Here is a 17,170-nt window from a genome sequence, read left to right as displayed (position 1 = left end):
TTGATCGGAAACATTAGATGATAACTCGTTTACATAGAAAAGGTTCGAACTTTGCCTTAGAACTTATTGGAAAACTGATAAACATATAAAGAAAACAGAAAGGTGAGGGTTGAAGAGTACACAGACAAACGACTAAAAGTTTTTAGAAAAGACAAAACAGCTAAAGATTATGGTCTTTCTCTTATGACGTAAGTGTATTACTTCCTAAGTAACCCTTGAGAACATCCATGACAGCTCCGAAATCTGCTTTCACTTCAACAGGAGGATTGGAGAATCTGCAAGCCATGTCAGGGATGGCATTGGAGTGATAATCTATCTTAGACTGAGTAAATTTCAACCCATGAGCAGTACTCACAACCACGGTTCGATCAGTCGGTGCAATCACTCCTTGGTTCCTCAGCTTAAACAAAGCGGTAAGAGCTACACCTGTATGTGGACAGATAAACATTCCAGTTGAATCCGCTTGAGCCATTGCGTCCATCAGCTCCTCCTCTGTGGCTTCTTCTACAATTCCGTTGCACTTCTTGAGAGCGTACACAGCTCTATCAATAGAGACAGGGTCACCGATCTGAATGGCAGAGGCGAAGGTGGTACTTGCAGTCATGGGCTTGAAATCCTTCCAACCAGACTTGTAATGCAAGTAAAGAGGATTAGCATTTGCAGCTTGTGCACAGACCATCCTTGGGATCCTATCGACAAGTCCCAGTTCTTGACACATCTTGAATCCTTTGTAAAAGGCGTAAATGTTTCCTAGATTACCTCCAGGAACAATCACCCAGTCAGGAACTTGCCAGTCAAACTGCTGCAGAATCTCAATAGCTGCAGTTTTCTGCCCTTCTAACCTCAAACTATTCAACGAATTGGCCAAATAAATCGGCAGTTCGGCTGTTATCTCTCTAATCAGCTTCATACACCCATCAAAATCAGTGTCAATACTCAAAACAAACGCACCATTAGCTATCGGCTGGACCAGCTGAGCCATTGAGATCTTGTTCGCCGGTAAGAAAACAATCGATGGGATTCCAGCGGAAGCACAGTAGGCAGATAGAGCCGCAGAAGTATCCCCAGTGGAGGCACATCCAACACCAACCACAGGTCGCTTCATCTTTCTCAGGCGATTAACTTGACTAACCAAAACAGTCATTCCAAGATCCTTGAAACTTCCGGTATGACTAATACCACAGTGTTTCACCCACAGATCGTTCATCCCTAGAAACTGTTTACCAAACCTCTCCGCCCAGAACAGATTTGAGTTTCCTTCAAAGGCCGAAACGATGTCGTCGTCATCGATCTCAGGAAGAACCCACTCTTTCTTCGACCATACACCCGATCCAAACGGCCAAGTGCTTTTACCAACACGGGAGTCGAAGAGATCTCTCCAATAAGCGCCATCGAATCGCTTCAAAGCCTCCATATCGTGCTCGACATCAAGCAAACCACCGGAGCGGCTACGGTACACGATCTCGTCGAGGGAGTAAGACTCGGTTGATCCAGGAGCCGCATTAAACGGAACGTATTTAGCTGAAAATGGATTAACGGCGGTGGAACGGTTGCGACGAGCCTCATCTCGAATGTTGTCTTCGGTACGGTGAGGCTTGACGACTGTTTCGATCGGGGATTTGCTGCTGGTTCCATCGGCGGTACAGGAGACAACGACGGGGCGGTAGCGGAGAAAGGAGGCAGAGCGGTGGTGGTGGTGATGGCGGCGGATGGGGTCTTGTTTAGGGTTTAAGGAAGATACAGAGGCATTGAAGAGACAAGAGGGAGCCATTTTTTTATTTTTTGAAGAGATAGAGAGAAGTGAGATGCGGCTGAGGATTTTGAGGAGCCACGAGAGAGACAGAAGGAGAGCAAAACAAAGTTCAGATTAATTGGATTATATTAAACTAAACCGGTAATGATTTAGAACCGGATATTCGGTTTAAACTTTTAGGTCTATTTATATAAAAAAGAAAACTATATGTGACGTAGAGATCTTTTGGGCCCAAAAATATCTTAATGACTTAATCCCTTTCCGTATATAGCAATCGCTACTTTATATTTTGTCACGTTTGCTTTTTTAGCAGGCTAATTAACAAAACATTTATATGGTAGATACATGTTTGACTACAAAAAGAAACGGTAGTGGTGTTACATTTGACCCAAAGAGAAACAATAAAGTGGAAGATACTGTATAATATATTCTCACCAGAATCACGTTTCTGAAATAACACTTATCATTGATTTTAGATTGAAACTCTCTAGTCTCTTCTGGTTGTAGACGACAAAAACAGCATTAAAGACTCGGATTAAACCTTTTCACCGTGGTCAAAATCATAGTTACAAAGTGAAAATACACAATAGTCCATTTTATGATGAAGAACTTTAGAGCTGAAACCAAAGCTAACCTCTGTAATCACTAAAATACTGCATCCACGGAAATTCACAAGTTACATCTTATTTCACCTATCTCAACATGTAGTTGGTTCCAATTGAAAAATCCTTTAGAAACAAAATTACTCTCTGAAACGGGTGTATATATTTATATATAGATATGTATATAGTAAATATGACTAACTGTCACAGACACAAATTTATTTAATAAGAGGAACGAGAAAGCAAGAAAGGACTCGACTCAACTCAACTCAACTCCTATTAAAAAACTACACGAGAGAAAACAAGTCAATCATTGCTTAGAGCAAAAGAACATCTCTATACATTGAGTAGGAGAGAGATTCAAAAGGGGACACCTAAACGGGTGGTATGTTTGAGAAGGAGAATCCTTTGTATCCTTTGTAAGCGTAATACGCTATCCGCGTATAATAAAACCCTGGGATGAATAGAAGACACCCGAGGACGATGAAGAAAATCCCTGGTTTCACCATCAAAAGAATCAAACAGAGAATAGATGATCATTACCTTAGCTCATGCCCAAATCACACACGAAAAACTAAGCATGATATATCATTGATGAGAATGATGTAATTCTCGCGATACAGGCTAGTTCTGACAATCTAGTTCTGACAATACAGATAGAAGGGCAAATCAAACGAAGTCAAGTTAAGTATGATGCAGATACTATGCTACTTTTCACATTGCATTGGTAATGTGTGAAATGCACTAATCAGTTACAACCACTCAGTGGATGAAGAGCAGACTCACTAGTTTTGAAGAAAATCTCATGTCTATGTTACAAGCAGACTTCATTGATTATAAGTACCTTCTAATATTCAAGATGAGAAAAGCTTAGAATCAACATAAACGAGTTAGCCCAGAAGTTCACTAAACAGTACATATTCTAAGAATGAAATCAAATGCCTTTGGAAAGACTCTATTAAGTGTTGTTGTGTCTATTCATCCAAATCCCCAGAAAACAGAGGTCAAAAGGCCAAACTGAAACGAAATTACACACCATTGTAGCTAACAAAAGCACTTGCAATCTATATTTATCAGCTTAATCACCTAAATTTATATAACTTTATCAAATCTAGATATTTCCTAAAACAAATTAAGCTGAAAAATCAAACTATTGCTTTCTAAATCTCTCTCAAACTAACATTAATAAGCCCACCAGAATCTCGCAAATTTCCATTTCTACACCTACACTGGATCAATTAAGCTTAAGGAAACACAAGAATGACGAAACCAATGGAGAATCAGTGATTCAGTAAGAATGATAAGAAATCGCACCGTGGCCTCGATCACCGCCAACTCGATTATACGCCATGAAGAAGCCGGAGATAATCCCTAGGGTTCCGAAGACTAGTAGAGCCACCGCCAGTGCGATCTCCTTAACCGGCGGCCGGTTATTGACGGTGTATGAACTCTCAATCATAATGTCCTCGTCCGTTATAGAGAACGCATGGTCGACGTACGCCATTTACACTGCTCCGGGAACAAGATCAAATGGATCGATCTATAAGAGAGTAGAATGACGATTTGAATCGGATTCTATTGCGTGAATTGCAGAAAATCCAGAGCTCGAGAAAAAACGAAATCGTACTGTTTGTTTTGCTTTAGGTCTTCAGATGGCTAATGAGTCTCTCTTGCGACGGTGACGGGATTAGTTTGGTGCAATTTTTTTGATCTGTCGTGAAATCTACTCAACGTACGGTGCACTGCCGGATCTTTATTATCTAGATGCCCAACTACGCCTTGTTTTTTTTTTTCCTAATAAAACGGCAGAGCGTGCGGTTTTTTAACAAATCAAAATAACCAAAATAAACCGAAACAAACCAGAATATACTACTCTATTGTATGTTCTGTTCTCTTGATGATATGACATTATATATACAGAGTCGAGAGATTCAAGTCGAGAAACCAAACCAAACAACAGAGATCAAATAGATTTGTGGGGAGGATAGAGTTTCCAGAGAGCAACAGTTGCATCCTCAGATGCAGACGCCAGTAGCTCACAGTCTGGAGAGTAGGATACAGCATTGCACTGCAAACAAACACATGGAAGCATCAGATACTAACATTCAGAATGTCTCACAACTGTTAACAAGAGAGTAATATACAAAGTCTTAGACATACCATTGCTCCGTGGTACTTTAGTATAGCTAGAGCATTTCCTTTGCGGTAATTATAAACCCTTACTCTGTTTCCAAATAAGTAACAAACAGGAGAAGAGCTTTTAGTCCTTGTCAAAACTTGTTGAAAGATCGATGGAAAGCGGAGAAACGAAAAGAACGATTTCATATGCATCTAACATTTTTTCTTACATTTATCGTTAAGTGTGAAAGAAAAGTGAGTTTAAGAGCAAACTTATAACCACAATATGAACAGAACATTTGAGAAAATCAAATCTATACTTTCAATCTTAACTTGGGAAAACTTGAAACAGATCGTCAAACTGAGTTTAGAACTGAAGAGGCCAAATCTTGATAAAAACGACTGAGTTTTTCCAATATTGATAAGAACAACGTCCAACCTGTGGTCCCAACCAGCCGTGGCTGCAATTTTCCCATCCGGTCGGATTGAGGTCCCCGATACACCAGGCCTTTCCAAAGTAATCTCTTTCCTCATTGAACAAGAACCCTAATAAAATATACAAAATTCATGAAATCAGCATCAGACTATAGCTTTATGGCGATCACACAAACCCTCCTTGCTAGATGTCAAACTTACAGTTGAATGGTTGAGATTATACATCACAATTTTGTCATCTGCCCCTCCTGAGATGCCTCCATCACATGATGATGCAACACTAAGACTTAAAACTGTGTAAAGAAAGACAAAATGAGTAATGTGAAAATTGCAAAACGCCGTACAAAATATAAGAAAAATCTGAATACATACTACAGAGGATGGGAACAAGACCTGGCTCTGAATGAAACTTCACACTTGTTAAAGGAATCTTAGCATTGCGTATATCCCAAAGCAATATCGAACCATCCTCATAACTGCCATTTTGAAATGAATCACCCGTTATAAAAACAGCTTGGAGATTTGTCTTTCTTGACAACAGCTCAAGGAAGAGAGTATACCCAGCTAAGACATGTAAGAAACCCTGTGATTCAGGAGGGCAAAACAGTTGAACAGCCATACACATTCCTGCAGATTACCAAATTTACGACCTTGATGAGATTATCTTAAGCACTGTCCAAAGGTGAACTGAAGAAGGCATTCTAGTTTGATGAAATGATGGAACTTTTTTTTTTTTTTTTAGCAAGAAATGTACATATGAAAGATCTCAGAGAATGAACAGCATAATCTTTTACCTCTTGCTTTGGTAGAAGCATTGGGGAATTCGTCAGGACTGGCTTGAGGAAGCTGTGTCACCTTGACTCTGTTATTGAGATCCCATATCTCTACCTTTACAGATGAAACAAATCAGAAGAATGGAAACAGGAAACTGAAAACCAAAAACTAAGAAGAAGAAACAAAAAATATATATGGATTTCTAGTCACCTCAGTAGGTTGCTTCCCTGCTACTGCTACATAAGTGATACCTTCAGCATGATCTCCATCTGTTATTGTCAAATTCTTAGTAAATCTTAAGGTATGAAACAATACGAAGATGAACCCTTTGTTTTTTTTTAAAGAGAAACATTCTTCAAATTCATGGAGATCAACTCATGAATATGATCTAACTTATAAAATCGTAATATGAAGGGTGTCAGTTAATTCTGAAGCCAATGATTGTAGACAACGTAAGTAAAACATACCCTGAAGCAAACCAGAACCTTCCACAGATCCTTCACTATCATCTGCACATTGAACATTGCATGTGTCTCCAGCATCCTGCTCATCAAAATTTTCGGAGTGACCTTCAGCTTCCTTAAGAGATGTCTTAGGCTTCTTAACAAGGGAGAACTTGCAAAAATGATAGGCGCTTGTCTCAAGTATTAGTAATGGGTCTCTGCCAAGCATGTCAAGAGAAAGATTAGTTCTAGTTTGTTAACAACAAACACATAAACAGTTGAACAGGGAAAGAATCATATCCACCTTGATAGACCACCATCTTCAATATCCCAACATTTGACAGTTCCATCTCTCCCTTGACTATAATCGTAACAGTTAAGTGGTTTCAGGTTTTCCGGAAATAGATTGATTATAAAAGCACTATTGCTTACATTTACCTGATAATCTTGTTCTCTCCTAACCAAGGACTAGCTGCTACAGCTAAAACCCCATTTGCTCTACTATGCGCCCTACAAATCCGAAACAGAACAATGAGCTACAATAGGATAGTTTATTTATGACAAAGCAATGAATTAAAAATCAAAATCACAAACCAAGCAGAAGAAACTGCACGATGCTGAATGGTATCCCAAATCCTCAGCTCTCCATCAGCTGAACTGGAGAAAGAAAGCTTCAATTTTGCACCAAATCATCAAAATAAAAAACAGCACATGACTCGAAAATTGAGCACAAGTGGGAGAAGACTAATATACCCAGTGAAAAGCAGAGATTTTGATGGATGGAACGAAACGTCCATTACCGAGTGACGATGCCCTCTAAGCACAGCCACCGGATCAGGCGGTGGTCTCTTGCTCATCTCCGACGTAGCCTTCTACACAAAACCAAATTCTTGTAAAGTTGTAATAGAGGAACCAACACACAGCTTAATCGAATCCAAGTCTCAGACTTTGACAATAGCAACACCGAGAAAGAGAGCCTTTACCCGTGTCGCTTAAAATTAAAAACTTTGTTCTCTTGAAAACGGCACAACGTGCTAACTTACTTTTATGAAACGGAAAACAAATTAATATCCGCTTGACGGATAACAATATCCAAGTTTCCAAATAAACCAACTCTCAAGTATTTCATCTCACTTTCATCATAACAAGAGAGCGAAGAGCTGATTCTGAAGGATCCGATTAAAATGGCTCCGAGATCCGATTTACAAAACCTAGCCACCGGCTCCGGCGCCGGATCCGCCACATCTGATGATTCCTCAATCGATCCGATCTTCCACATTCTCCGTATCATTCCTTTCTCCTTCCTCCGACCACCACGTCTTCGTCTCAAGCTCCCTTCCTTCACACTCCCATCGCCGATGACTGTATTCTCACTGATTCTCCTCACTTACTTCCTCGTCGTCTCTGGCTTCGTCTACGACGTGATTGTCGAGCCTCCAGGTATCGGATCAACCCAGGATCCCGTCACCGGTTCAGTACGCCCCGTTGTGTTCATGTCGGGTCGGGTTAATGGTCAATACATCATTGAAGGTCTATCTTCGGGATTCATGTTCGTGCTTGGTGGGATTGGGATCATAATGTTGGATCTGGCATTGGATAAGAATCGAGCTAAGAGTGTTAAAGCATCATATGCTACTGCTGGGATCTCATCTATTGTGATCGCTTATGTTATGAGTATGCTCTTCATTCGCATTAAGATCCCTGGCTATCTCCATTAGAGTTTTAGATTGCTTTCACTTTCTTATGTAGTTGGATCATTGAAAAAAGTGACCTTTTTGTGTGTGTTTTTAAGCTAATGTGCTTCTTGTTTGATAATGAGAATTCTAGCTATGAATGTTAGTAATCTGCAGCATTGCTTTGATTTCTCAATCTCATTGTTGAAGAAGATACTGAAAAAATGTTCAGTAGCTCTATACTCCCCGTTATATGACAACACAACCAATAAAGTAGAGAATTTTGAAGTTGGGTTTGTTTGCTTCAGGTGTTGAATAAGGATTGTCGAGGCTTGCAATATCGCAGCTTCGGAAAACTCTGTTTCTTGTGTGAAAAGCTCTTCTTTTTATTTTTTTGGTGTAAACTTTGATGCATGTTTCTCTTATACAACAGACTAAAGATTATGTGATCGTGGAAGCCTTACATATGTATCTGTCAAAAAATTACTAGGAATGAGTTGTCCTGAAACTGGTGGTGTTTTGTTTCTCTTACCAGCATAGATCTTGAACTTCCCCAAAGCTAAAAGTCTCAAAATACGATGAAGGCATGAATGAATAGAAATGGATGGAAAGAGTGAAAGACTTATTTATAAAATTACTTTTTGAGGTCAAAACTGTTTTTTATAATCTTAATTACATGATTTACAATAAGTTATTGAATCTGAATGCTGCGTATATATACATACTCTTTATATATTTAGTGATGAATTAAATAAAATGGTTGAAAGATAGCAAAATTGTGGTTCTGTCTGCATTATTCTTATCTGCTGAAATAGGTTCTTGGGGAAAAGAGACGTCGAGGTGAGCACATCACAGGAAACTTGGTCGAAGCTAAGATATCGATGGGACGGTACTCAGGCATGATGAGGCCTTCTCTCTCTTCCCTGGTCCAAGCCCTTGATCTGCCATTAAATGTTCCATACTTGACCAATTTGCGGAATCCCCATGTCTTCTTCTTTGCTGCGATGTTCACCAATTTACCATTCATCTTCTGGCTCAGATACTCTCTCACCGCCTGCAAGCTCTGCTCAACAACCTCAACGGGTGGGGACACGAGCGGGTTTCCCTCTGCACTCAGCTTCCTCAGCCGCCTCATGCATCCAATGGACTCAGGCAACACTGTTATCTTGTTGTAGCTGATATCCAGCTCGAGGAGGTTCAGGAGAAGACCAATAGAAGATGGAAGAACAGAAAGATACTGGAAGTTCTGACTTACATTGAGGATCTCGAGGTTGATGAGGTTCTCGAGGTCCTCAGGGAGGATCATAAGGCAATTAAGACGAGCATCAAGGACACGCAGGGAAGTGAGGTAGGTGATGGAATTTGGTAGGCTAATGAGCTTGTTTGAGTTGACACAGAGCTTCCTCAGATTGGTTAGTTCTAACCCTATGTTGTCTGGTAATCTAGTTAGCTCGTTGAAGTTGGCGTTTAGCTCTTCAAGTGACCTAAGAAAGAAAACAGAGGAATCAATCATCGTATATAATTGGTTTTGTTCAGATTTGAGTCTTTTTTGTGAATGTTTGATGTGTGAACCTGCAATTTTGAATAGTTTTGGGGAGGGAAACAAGAAAGTTTCCAGAGACATTAAGTATCTTGAGCTTAGAGAGACAACCAATGGAGTTTGGAAGAGCTTTGATCTGGTTAGAGTGAATATCTAATGCTATCAAGTTGAGTAATCTCGCTGTTAGAGATTCTGGTATTTTCTGTTATCATGCAAAGACAAACCCAAAAAGAACATTAGAAACATATAGTTATCTGTATATATAGAAACACATGCGATGTCAATTAGTATCTATAGATATTAACCTTGATATGATTGTTGGAGAGATCAAGCTTGCATATATTTGCCAAATTGAGGGAAGGATTTGGGAGAGACTGTAACGCCATGCCACTCAAATTCACAACCTCTAGTCTCTCTTCCTCGTCGTTGTTGTGTGATGGTGACTTAGGTGATGAGGATGGAGAAATGGTTGATGATGTACTCAAGTCCATCATCATCATTGTCATCATATGATCCTTCTGTCCATGTAATTGCTGATACTGATATGCATCTTCGCATATCATGGTATATAAATGTGTTTTGTATATATGAGTTTATGGAGGAAGAAGATGACAATGGTGAAATGATGTGGAAATGAGTGATTCTTTCTTCTGCTTGTAATGGCAACACATATATGTAGAAGACAAAAGGACATGTATGGATGATAGAACGTTAGTGGAAAATTTAAGGAAATGAAGATTTTTCGGAAAATTTTGATTTGTAATTAAGGAAATAAAAGGTGATTAGCTGATTAAGGAGAGAGAGTCACGCGTCGCCAAGTTTTTCTTAAACACTTCGATCATTAAAATCTTTTTTTTTTTTGTCGAGGGATCCCAGTCCCATTCGTATCTTCCAACAACAGCGGAACAAACTCCGCTGGACAACCATCAAAAGATAAAAAACCAAGCGGTAAAGAAAAAGCATAGTTGGCTAACCCATCTGCTAAACGATTAGCTTCCCTATAAACGTGAGTAACCCGGACTAACCAGTCCCGCGAAATAAAGCCATGGCACAACCGTACCAGGAACGCCAGTGGATGAGCCTCACTCACCCCCGACTTAAGAAAACCCACTACTAACAAAGAATCAATCTCCAACTCCACCCGTCGAAATCCATTCTCCCAAGCCTGCACCAACCCATAGTACGCACCCCATAATTCTGCTAAGGGAGCCTCACAAACACCAATATGTAACGAAAAACCGACCACCCAATTTCCAAACTCATCCCGAATTACACCCCCGGCCGCTGCTTTCCCCGGGTTCCCCTGCGAGGCACCATCCGTGTTCACCTTGACCCATCCATCCCTCGGTTTTGTCCAAGCAATTAGCCGTTCGACTCTCATGTCTGAGCTCGACTCCTCCGTAGCCTGTCCAAAAGCTTTAGATACCTCCGTCGCCTTATTCTTAAGAAATTTGAGCCGATCCCGACATAACCCTCGCTCACCAAAAACATCATTGCATCTCCATTTCCAACTCCACCATACCGAAATAGCAAATAAAGTGGGCCAATTCTCCCTCCCGGCGGCAGCCTTCGAACCCAAGTTGTCGTATATCCACTCCAGCAGTGACTTGTTGAAGAAGGCACTTCGTTCTCTACTCGGAACAAGGCGATACCAGATTCCAGCCATGGCCGGACAATCCCTTAATACGTGTAAGATCGTTTCTGCTGCTCCCGCGCATACGTGACACAAATCCGACTCCCCCATATGTCGTCTCTTTCGTTCAACGGCCGTCAGTATCACTCGGTTAGTGACTAGCCAGAGAAAGATCCGAATTCTCTCTGGCACATGTACTTTCCAAACTCTTTCGAAAAAGCGAGCCATACAAGGTCGCACCTCCTCCGTATCTGTCAATAACGAATAAGCCGATTTCACTGTGAACTTCCCATTCTCGGTCCCCTTCCAAGACAAACTATCCTCCATCCCTGGTATACCCTTGATAACCACAGCATAAAGACGTTGCCTTATATTCTCTGGGAGAAAACACCTGATTCGCTCCATATCCCAGCCCAACCCGGAAAGCCAATAATCCTCGACACTCCTATACAACTCGTCCGCCGGAACTGGTGTAGTAGACCAACACCATAACGGCTTATCCATCAACCACCGATCCATCCAGAAGCGTATCGACCGACCATTCCCCGGAACCCATCCAATTCCAAGTGAGACTACTTCTCTCAATCCTACTCCCACACTCCTCCAAGTTGACGACTAAGTCCCTTTTGGCATGAGCCAAGACTGTTCATGCACCGTACCCACCTTGTACTTGTTTCTTAGGATCTGTGCCCAAAGGCTCTCCTTATCATGTAGCAATCTCCACCCCACCTTGGCTAGAAGTGATTTGTTCATATGTCCCGCCATTCTTAAACCAAGACCACCTTCCTGTTTCGGTCTACACACCTTCTCCCAAGATAACAAATGTATCTTCTTTTTCTCCGGCGTATCACCCCACAAAAACGCCCGTGATAACTTATCCAAACTAGCTAGAGTAGTAGCGGGTAATAGTATAGTACTCATCGTATGTACCGGGATTGAAGCCAACACTTATCGTGTAAGCGTTAACCGCCCTGCCAAACTTAACATACGTCCCTTCCAACCTGCTAACCGCGATGAAACCCTTCCCAAGACTTCTCCAAAGGTTTCCTTATTGATTCTCTTTTGTAGAATTGGCATACCCAAGTACTTTCCCAACTCTCTTGTTGCCCCAATCCCACTTGCATCACTAATTAACCTCACCATATCCTTGCCAACATTTGAGGAGAAGAAGATTTTGGATTTCTCCATGCTAACCTTCTGCCCAGAGGCCACACAGAACTTCTCAAGAATACTTCGAATCACTTGTACTTGTGCCACCGAGGCTTCGGCGAACAAAATGATATCATTAGCGAAACAAACATGCGATAACCGAGGTCCATTCTGAGAAATCTTAATCGATTTCCACTCCCCTTGGCTGACCGCTCTAACAATGAGTTGGCATAATCTCTCAAGGCATAGAACAAATAAGTAGGGGGAGAGGGGATCCCCTTGTCTTAGACCCCTAGAAGGCGTAAACGCTTCTGTCTTCTCCCCATTGAGCAACAAACTCATCGAGGGATGCTTCACACATTCCATAATCCGCTGCGACCATTGATTAGAGAACCCAGCTACTCCCAACGTTTCCTCGAGAAAATCCCAACGTATACGATCATAGGCCTTTTCAAGATCCAATTTCAATAGCATCCAACCCTTACGTCCTTTCTTACGTTGCATGGAGTGCACTGCCTCTTTAACTACAACAATATTGTCAATACTTAATCTCCCCGGGATGAAGCTTGATTGTGCTGGCCCTATCAGCTTCGAGATCACACTCTTCATTCGCATAACCATCATTTTCGTAATGATCTTAAACAGCACATTACACAAACTCACAGGTCGAAATTGATTAATCCTCTCCGGCTTCTCTACCTTTGGCAGCAAAACAATAAGTGCATCGTTCGCCTCCGCGGGTAAAACACCCGTCTCAAAAAACTGAAGTACATACCGTACTACCTAGTCCCCAACAGTGTCCCAACATTGGTGATAAAAAACCGGTTGAAAACCATCTGGCCCAGGCGCCTTGAATTTCCCCATACTCCGTACCGCATCAACCACTTCATCCGCCGAGAACGATTTTGATAAAGCCGCCAGCTCCGCCACTGACATAGCCGTAAAACTACTAGCTGGTAACTGAGCTCTAACTGGGCTAATATCCTCCATCGAATACAAGCGTTTGTAATAATCCACAGCCAGATTCTCTAACTCCGTCTTATCCGACACCCATCGACCCTCATCATCCCTTAGCATATCGATACGGTTTCTCCGACGCCTTATGATCGTCGTAGTATGGAAAAATCGAGTATTCCTATCCCCGAGCGTAATAAACTTTTCCCTCGACTTTTGAAACCAAATCATCTCTTCTTTTTCCAAAACTCTATCAAACTCGCTTAATAGATTCGCCTCCCTCTCCAATAATCCATCCGTCTGACTCACATTTAAAGCATCTCGTACGACCTTAATCTCTCCAAGTAGCTTCTCCTTACGGGTGTGAACATTCCCGAAAACTTCTTTGTTCCACTTCCGTAGCGTTCGTTGTAACTCCTTAAGAGCTTCAGACGTCGATATATTAGGGTTCCAGGAAACCGCAAGCAATTCCTTAAAGCCCTCATGACTCAGCCAAGCAGCTTCGAAACGAAAAGGACGACGTCTTGGATCATTTGCAATCGTAGGGCATAATTGCAAGTATACCGGCGTATGATCTGACGACAAGAAGGGTAAGTGAGTAACAGTAGCCTCTTGCCATCTCAATCTCGTCCTTGCACAACATAGTACTCTATCAAGCCGCTTAGCTATGAATGTACTCTCCATTCGTCCCCTCCGCCAGGTAAATTGCCCTCCTTTAAAACCCATATCAATTAAAGAGAGTTCATTAATCCATTCGCCAAACGCAAGAGAATCCGGCGATAAACGACCATTTCCTCCTGTGCGTTCATCCAGTCTTACAATGGAGGTAAAATCACCTCCAATAACCACTGGTTCCTCAAGCCCTTGAAGAATCTCTGTGAGTTCCCTCCAAAGTCCACTCCTTCGGCTCACTGTGGGGGCCGCATACACCGCCACAAGATTAACACACTCCTCCGCATTCCCCACTCTTGCGAGAATAAACTGGTTCGAAGACGCAACAACCTCTACCTGTCCCACCTTCGACCTCCACAATAACCAAATCCCACCACTCTGACCCGTAGCATCGACACGAAAGGAATGATCAAATCCTAACCTTTGACATATCCGACCAGCTCGTTCTCCCTCAGCATGCGTTTCAAACAAAGCTAAGACGTCCGTGTCAAACTTCTTTAATAAGTAACGCAAAGATCTTCGAAAATTGGGTTTATTCGCCCCCCGGCAATTCCAAAAAAGACAATTCATGAGAATGCTCTTTAAAACAAGCAGAAATGCCGGGGCAACCCGTCAAGCATCTGTCGTAGCGCCATTGAGCGCTAAAATACTTTCCGGTTCACCCATCTCAAGGTTCACCACGTCCTGAGCCACCTCACTCGCTCCATCACCTCGTTGTGCCAAACCGGGCCACTGCCTTTGCACTGGTTCAGTAACCACATCCACAGTCGAAAAAGAACCACCCGCACGGCCGATATTGACATCCTCTGTTCGGAGTCGTTTCCCTGAGCTCGACATGTCCCTCCCCGACTGGACCGGTCCAAAAATTAACCCCCTCGTGGGTTTATTTCCTTTTGGGCCTTTAGTACTCGGCCCAATATTCTTTCCCCCTCGCAACCCGTTTTTCTTCTTGGACTCTCCTCCTCCTTGTACACGTAATCCTTTCACCGAATAGGGAGTTTCCTTAACTTGGAACACACGTAAAGTACGTGGAATATTCCCATCTCCTTCATTCTCCTTATTCTCCTCTCTAGTTCCCATATCCTCTCTTATTCCATTCTCCACCAAATCCGCAGTTAACTCACTAAAACGATTAGAAATGGCAAGATTCCCGGAATCCGTAATATCTCCCAGCGATCCTACATTCCTTTCCTTGCTCTGCCTCAGCACCCCATCACCAACTACCACCGCCGGCTCATTTGCCACCGGTCGCCAACCTGACCTCCGCGCCACTGTGAATCCATCCCTACCTTGACTCCCTCCCTGTCCTCCTAACCCCATGGAATCGTCCCCCTCTCGGGGTGAGTCCCTCGATGCTGGTGGGTTCATTTGAGTTCCCTCCCTACCAACCTCAGCTCTCGTTCGAGCGCATGAATGGACCAAGTGGCCATACATCCCACATCCAGAACATATATTGGTTAAACCTTCATACGACACATAGTATCGCTCCTCATTAACCAAAACTGTTCCTTTCAAAGGTTGTGACAAATTCACCTCCACACAAACCCGTGCGAAACGAGCTCTATCAAACTTTAACGTTTGCATGTCTACTCGAAGTGGTTTCCCCAGACCTTCCGCTATAATCATCAGAATAGAGCTATGATACAAGTTCATAGGAATATTCGATAGCCGGATCCAAACCGGTGTTGTGACAATATCGTTACGTAGCGGATCAAAATCCGGTGACCAAGCTTGTACCATCAAGTAGCTTCCGAACATCTTCCACGGTCCACCGGTTAAAGCCGCCATGTACTCCTCTTCCAACTCAAAACGAACCACAAAAAATTGGCGCGGCAAATCCGTCACCACCATCGCACCTTGTGGTCGCCACATCTCTTTTAACTTACGACTCATCACGGCGATTGACATGCTCCTTCCCAACACTTTCACTATCATGCACTTCTTCCATAGCCCATTCATAGCCTCCATCACTTCTCGCCCCACCGTAATCACCGGCTCCCCGTTAACCCCATCCGGAAACGTTAGCTTCGTATGAGACATCACAAACTCATGAGGTACAACATCCTCCGGGACCGGCATCCCACCAACAGTACTCCCCACCACCTTCTGCAACCAGACACCCCTCTTGTCTGGTGGATCTCCTGGAAGGAGACCAGCCTCCGTCATATTTGCATCCTCACCGCCGGAAACCAAAACCCTAGAATCGCCGCTCATATTTTTCTTTTGTTTTGTCTCTTTGATAATAAGATGACATGAATATAATAAAGGTAAATTATACAAAAACCAGTGTATATATCTCAGTTACATTAAAAAGACACTTTAACATAATTCACGGAAGCCTGAGGAGCCACGGTAGAAGCGGAAGAAGGGAAGAACACGAACGTTAAGACTTTGACATAAACTTCTATGTTCTTCATAATTCACTTGTAGAAACTCTACTTCCGGATTCTTCTCTGCAATTTTGCATATCTGAAATATATATATGTATATATATATACAGTATATCCAAGCCAAGCCAAACCAAAGTCACATCTACTATGAAAATATAAAATACCAAGATACCAAATTCGAAAGTAACCCACAATGTATATATACTACTTGAGTTTATTGTGATCCAATCATAGAATAATTAACACTTGAAAACAGTTTACTAAACCTAAATTAAATAGCCTAATTCAAATCGTTTACAAATAGTTATTGCTTAATCCGGTAAATAGTTTGTTTTTAGGTCTTTTCTGTAAGAATATGTTTCCGGTTTAAACCGGCTCACCTTGGGATGAAGAGCCTTACAGGCTTACAGCCACCACAACTTGGTGAGAAGAAATTAACCACGACAAGATTGTCCCTGGCGTTAAGTAAAGAGCCGACAAGATCTTCCGTTGATGTCACCGACTTCATGTTCGGTTTCAGTTTCTTCTCCCACCATTTTTGGTTCCTTCCGATCCCAAGACTTGTCTGGATTAAAACAATTCAAAATAACTATTTCTTCCCAAGTTCCCTTCAAAGAAAGACTAGATTCTAATAATTTTGACCTAACACAGTTGCCGGGGACTTTATTTGGGAAATAATATGGTATCATTTTCGCAAGAGATCAATTTACCAAGGCTGAAATGGTTGCGAGAGATCAATCTTGGGCTAATGCAGCACAGAGAAAAGATGCTTCTAGGGCTGATGCCGGAAAATTCTCGGAGGTCGAAGCGGGCACGGATGGTGGAAATGGGATTTAACTTGATGAACGAAACTACGGCCATAAATTTCAACCTAGGGGAAACAGTTGCCTTGTTCCACAAGAAACAATGTCACATCCAAGATAACGAAATTGAAATGAAGAGAGAAAGGCGAGATTATGAAGGGAACTTTGATATTTCTCTTCTAGTCTCTCCCAACCCTCAAAAGCGAGATTTTGGAGAAGGAAAACGAACTT

General features: G+C 42.1%; 6 protein-coding genes and 1 pseudogene across 10 annotated transcripts; 1 reads left to right on the top strand and 6 right to left on the bottom strand.

Annotated features, from left to right (window-relative positions):
* Positions 1-13: 13 nt before the first annotated feature.
* LOC17890512 (threonine synthase 1, chloroplastic) lies at positions 14-1,842 on the bottom strand. Its single transcript, XM_006295975.2, has one exon. It carries the CDS (start codon positions 1,769-1,771, stop codon positions 182-184), a length of 1,590 nt encoding a protein of 529 aa, XP_006296037.1. The 5' UTR covers positions 1,772-1,842; the 3' UTR covers positions 14-181.
* A 433-nt stretch (positions 1,843-2,275) lies between these two features.
* On the bottom strand, positions 2,276-4,072 carry LOC17890202 (transmembrane protein 230). Of its 2 annotated transcripts, XM_023784019.1 has the most exons (3): positions 3,983-4,072; positions 3,670-3,895; positions 2,276-2,851 (listed from the first exon to the last, which is right to left on the bottom strand). In XM_023784019.1, the coding sequence occupies exons 2-3, from the start codon at positions 3,857-3,859 to the stop codon at positions 2,730-2,732; spliced, it is 312 nt and encodes a 103-aa protein (XP_023639787.1). In that variant the 5' UTR covers positions 3,860-3,895; positions 3,983-4,072; the 3' UTR covers positions 2,276-2,729. The 2 variants fall into 2 exon arrangements, with proteins under 2 accessions (XP_023639787.1, XP_006295293.1); XM_006295231.2 differs by having other exon boundaries at positions 3,670-4,052.
* LOC17889677 (protein DECREASED SIZE EXCLUSION LIMIT 1) lies at positions 4,065-7,195 on the bottom strand. Of its 4 annotated transcripts, XM_023784015.1 has the most exons (14): positions 6,879-7,195; positions 6,720-6,782; positions 6,564-6,635; positions 6,430-6,486; positions 6,150-6,343; positions 5,893-5,951; positions 5,703-5,796; positions 5,469-5,535; positions 5,302-5,384; positions 5,110-5,201; positions 4,913-5,019; positions 4,516-4,579; positions 4,306-4,423; positions 4,065-4,149 (listed from the first exon to the last, which is right to left on the bottom strand). In XM_023784015.1, exons 1-13 carry the CDS (start codon positions 6,980-6,982, stop codon positions 4,319-4,321), a joined length of 1,161 nt encoding a protein of 386 aa, XP_023639783.1. In that variant the 5' UTR covers positions 6,983-7,195; the 3' UTR covers positions 4,065-4,149; positions 4,306-4,318. The 4 variants fall into 4 exon arrangements, with proteins under 4 accessions (XP_023639783.1, XP_006294391.1, XP_023639784.1 ...); XM_006294329.2 differs by lacking the exon at positions 4,065-4,149 and having other exon boundaries at positions 4,305-4,423; XM_023784016.1 differs by lacking the exon at positions 4,065-4,149 and having other exon boundaries at positions 4,305-4,423; positions 6,720-6,796; positions 6,879-6,900.
* Positions 7,196-7,260: 65 nt separating this feature from the next.
* Positions 7,261-7,986, top strand: LOC17889597 (oligosaccharyltransferase complex subunit ostc). The gene has a single exon (XM_023784018.1). The coding sequence runs from the start codon at positions 7,310-7,312 to the stop codon at positions 7,841-7,843; it is 534 nt and encodes a 177-aa protein (XP_023639786.1). The 5' UTR covers positions 7,261-7,309; the 3' UTR covers positions 7,844-7,986.
* On the bottom strand, positions 7,904-9,960 carry LOC17890327 (plant intracellular Ras-group-related LRR protein 7). Its single transcript, XM_006294392.2, has 3 exons — positions 9,644-9,960; positions 9,371-9,540; positions 7,904-9,282 (listed from the first exon to the last, which is right to left on the bottom strand). The coding sequence occupies exons 1-3, from the start codon at positions 9,899-9,901 to the stop codon at positions 8,598-8,600; spliced, it is 1,113 nt and encodes a 370-aa protein (XP_006294454.1). The 5' UTR covers positions 9,902-9,960; the 3' UTR covers positions 7,904-8,597.
* A 502-nt stretch (positions 9,961-10,462) lies between these two features.
* LOC17889125 lies at positions 10,463-15,912 on the bottom strand (annotated as a pseudogene).
* Positions 15,913-16,065: 153 nt separating this feature from the next.
* LOC17890323 (thioredoxin-like 1-3, chloroplastic) lies at positions 16,066-16,997 on the bottom strand. The gene is given in 4 exon segments (XM_023784627.1): positions 16,066-16,215; positions 16,517-16,543; positions 16,546-16,731; positions 16,779-16,997. Coding segments are annotated over 4 exon segments (582 nt in total).
* Between the last annotated feature and the right edge of the window lie 173 nt (positions 16,998-17,170).

Source organism: Capsella rubella, unplaced genomic scaffold (genome assembly GCF_000375325.1).
Source record: "Capsella rubella cultivar Monte Gargano unplaced genomic scaffold, Caprub1_0 scaffold_4, whole genome shotgun sequence".
Classification (NCBI taxonomy): domain Eukaryota; kingdom Viridiplantae; phylum Streptophyta; class Magnoliopsida; order Brassicales; family Brassicaceae; genus Capsella; species Capsella rubella.
This window is presented reverse-complemented; position numbering and strand designations above follow the sequence as displayed.

Excerpts from the sequence above, each read along its gene's own strand:
- LOC17890512 (XM_006295975.2), bottom strand. The coding sequence starts at position 1,771 with ATGGCTCCCTCTTGTCTCTTCAATGCCTCTGTATCTTCCTTAAACCCT.
- LOC17890202 (XM_023784019.1), bottom strand. The coding sequence starts at position 3,859 with ATGGCGTACGTCGACCATGCGTTCTCTATAACGGACGAGGACATTATG. Across the intron at positions 2,852-3,669 it reads TGGCGGTGATCGAGGCCACG|GGATTTTCTTCATCGTCCTC; the intron begins GTGCGATTTCTT and ends TGGTGAAACCAG.
- LOC17889677 (XM_023784015.1), bottom strand. The coding sequence starts at position 6,982 with ATGAGCAAGAGACCACCGCCTGATCCGGTGGCTGTGCTTAGAGGGCAT. Across the intron at positions 5,202-5,301 it reads GAAGTTTCATTCAGAGCCAG|TTTTAAGTCTTAGTGTTGCA; the intron begins GTCTTGTTCCCA and ends TTCTTTACACAG. Across the intron at positions 4,580-4,912 it reads ACGGCTGGTTGGGACCACAG|AGTAAGGGTTTATAATTACC; the intron begins GTTGGACGTTGT and ends ATTTGGAAACAG.
- LOC17889597 (XM_023784018.1), top strand. The coding sequence starts at position 7,310 with ATGGCTCCGAGATCCGATTTACAAAACCTAGCCACCGGCTCCGGCGCC.
- LOC17890327 (XM_006294392.2), bottom strand. The coding sequence starts at position 9,901 with ATGATATGCGAAGATGCATATCAGTATCAGCAATTACATGGACAGAAG. Across the intron at positions 9,541-9,643 it reads TCTCCAACAATCATATCAAG|AAAATACCAGAATCTCTAAC; the intron begins GTTAATATCTAT and ends GCATGATAACAG. Across the intron at positions 9,283-9,370 it reads AAAACTATTCAAAATTGCAG|GTCACTTGAAGAGCTAAACG; the intron begins GTTCACACATCA and ends TTTCTTTCTTAG.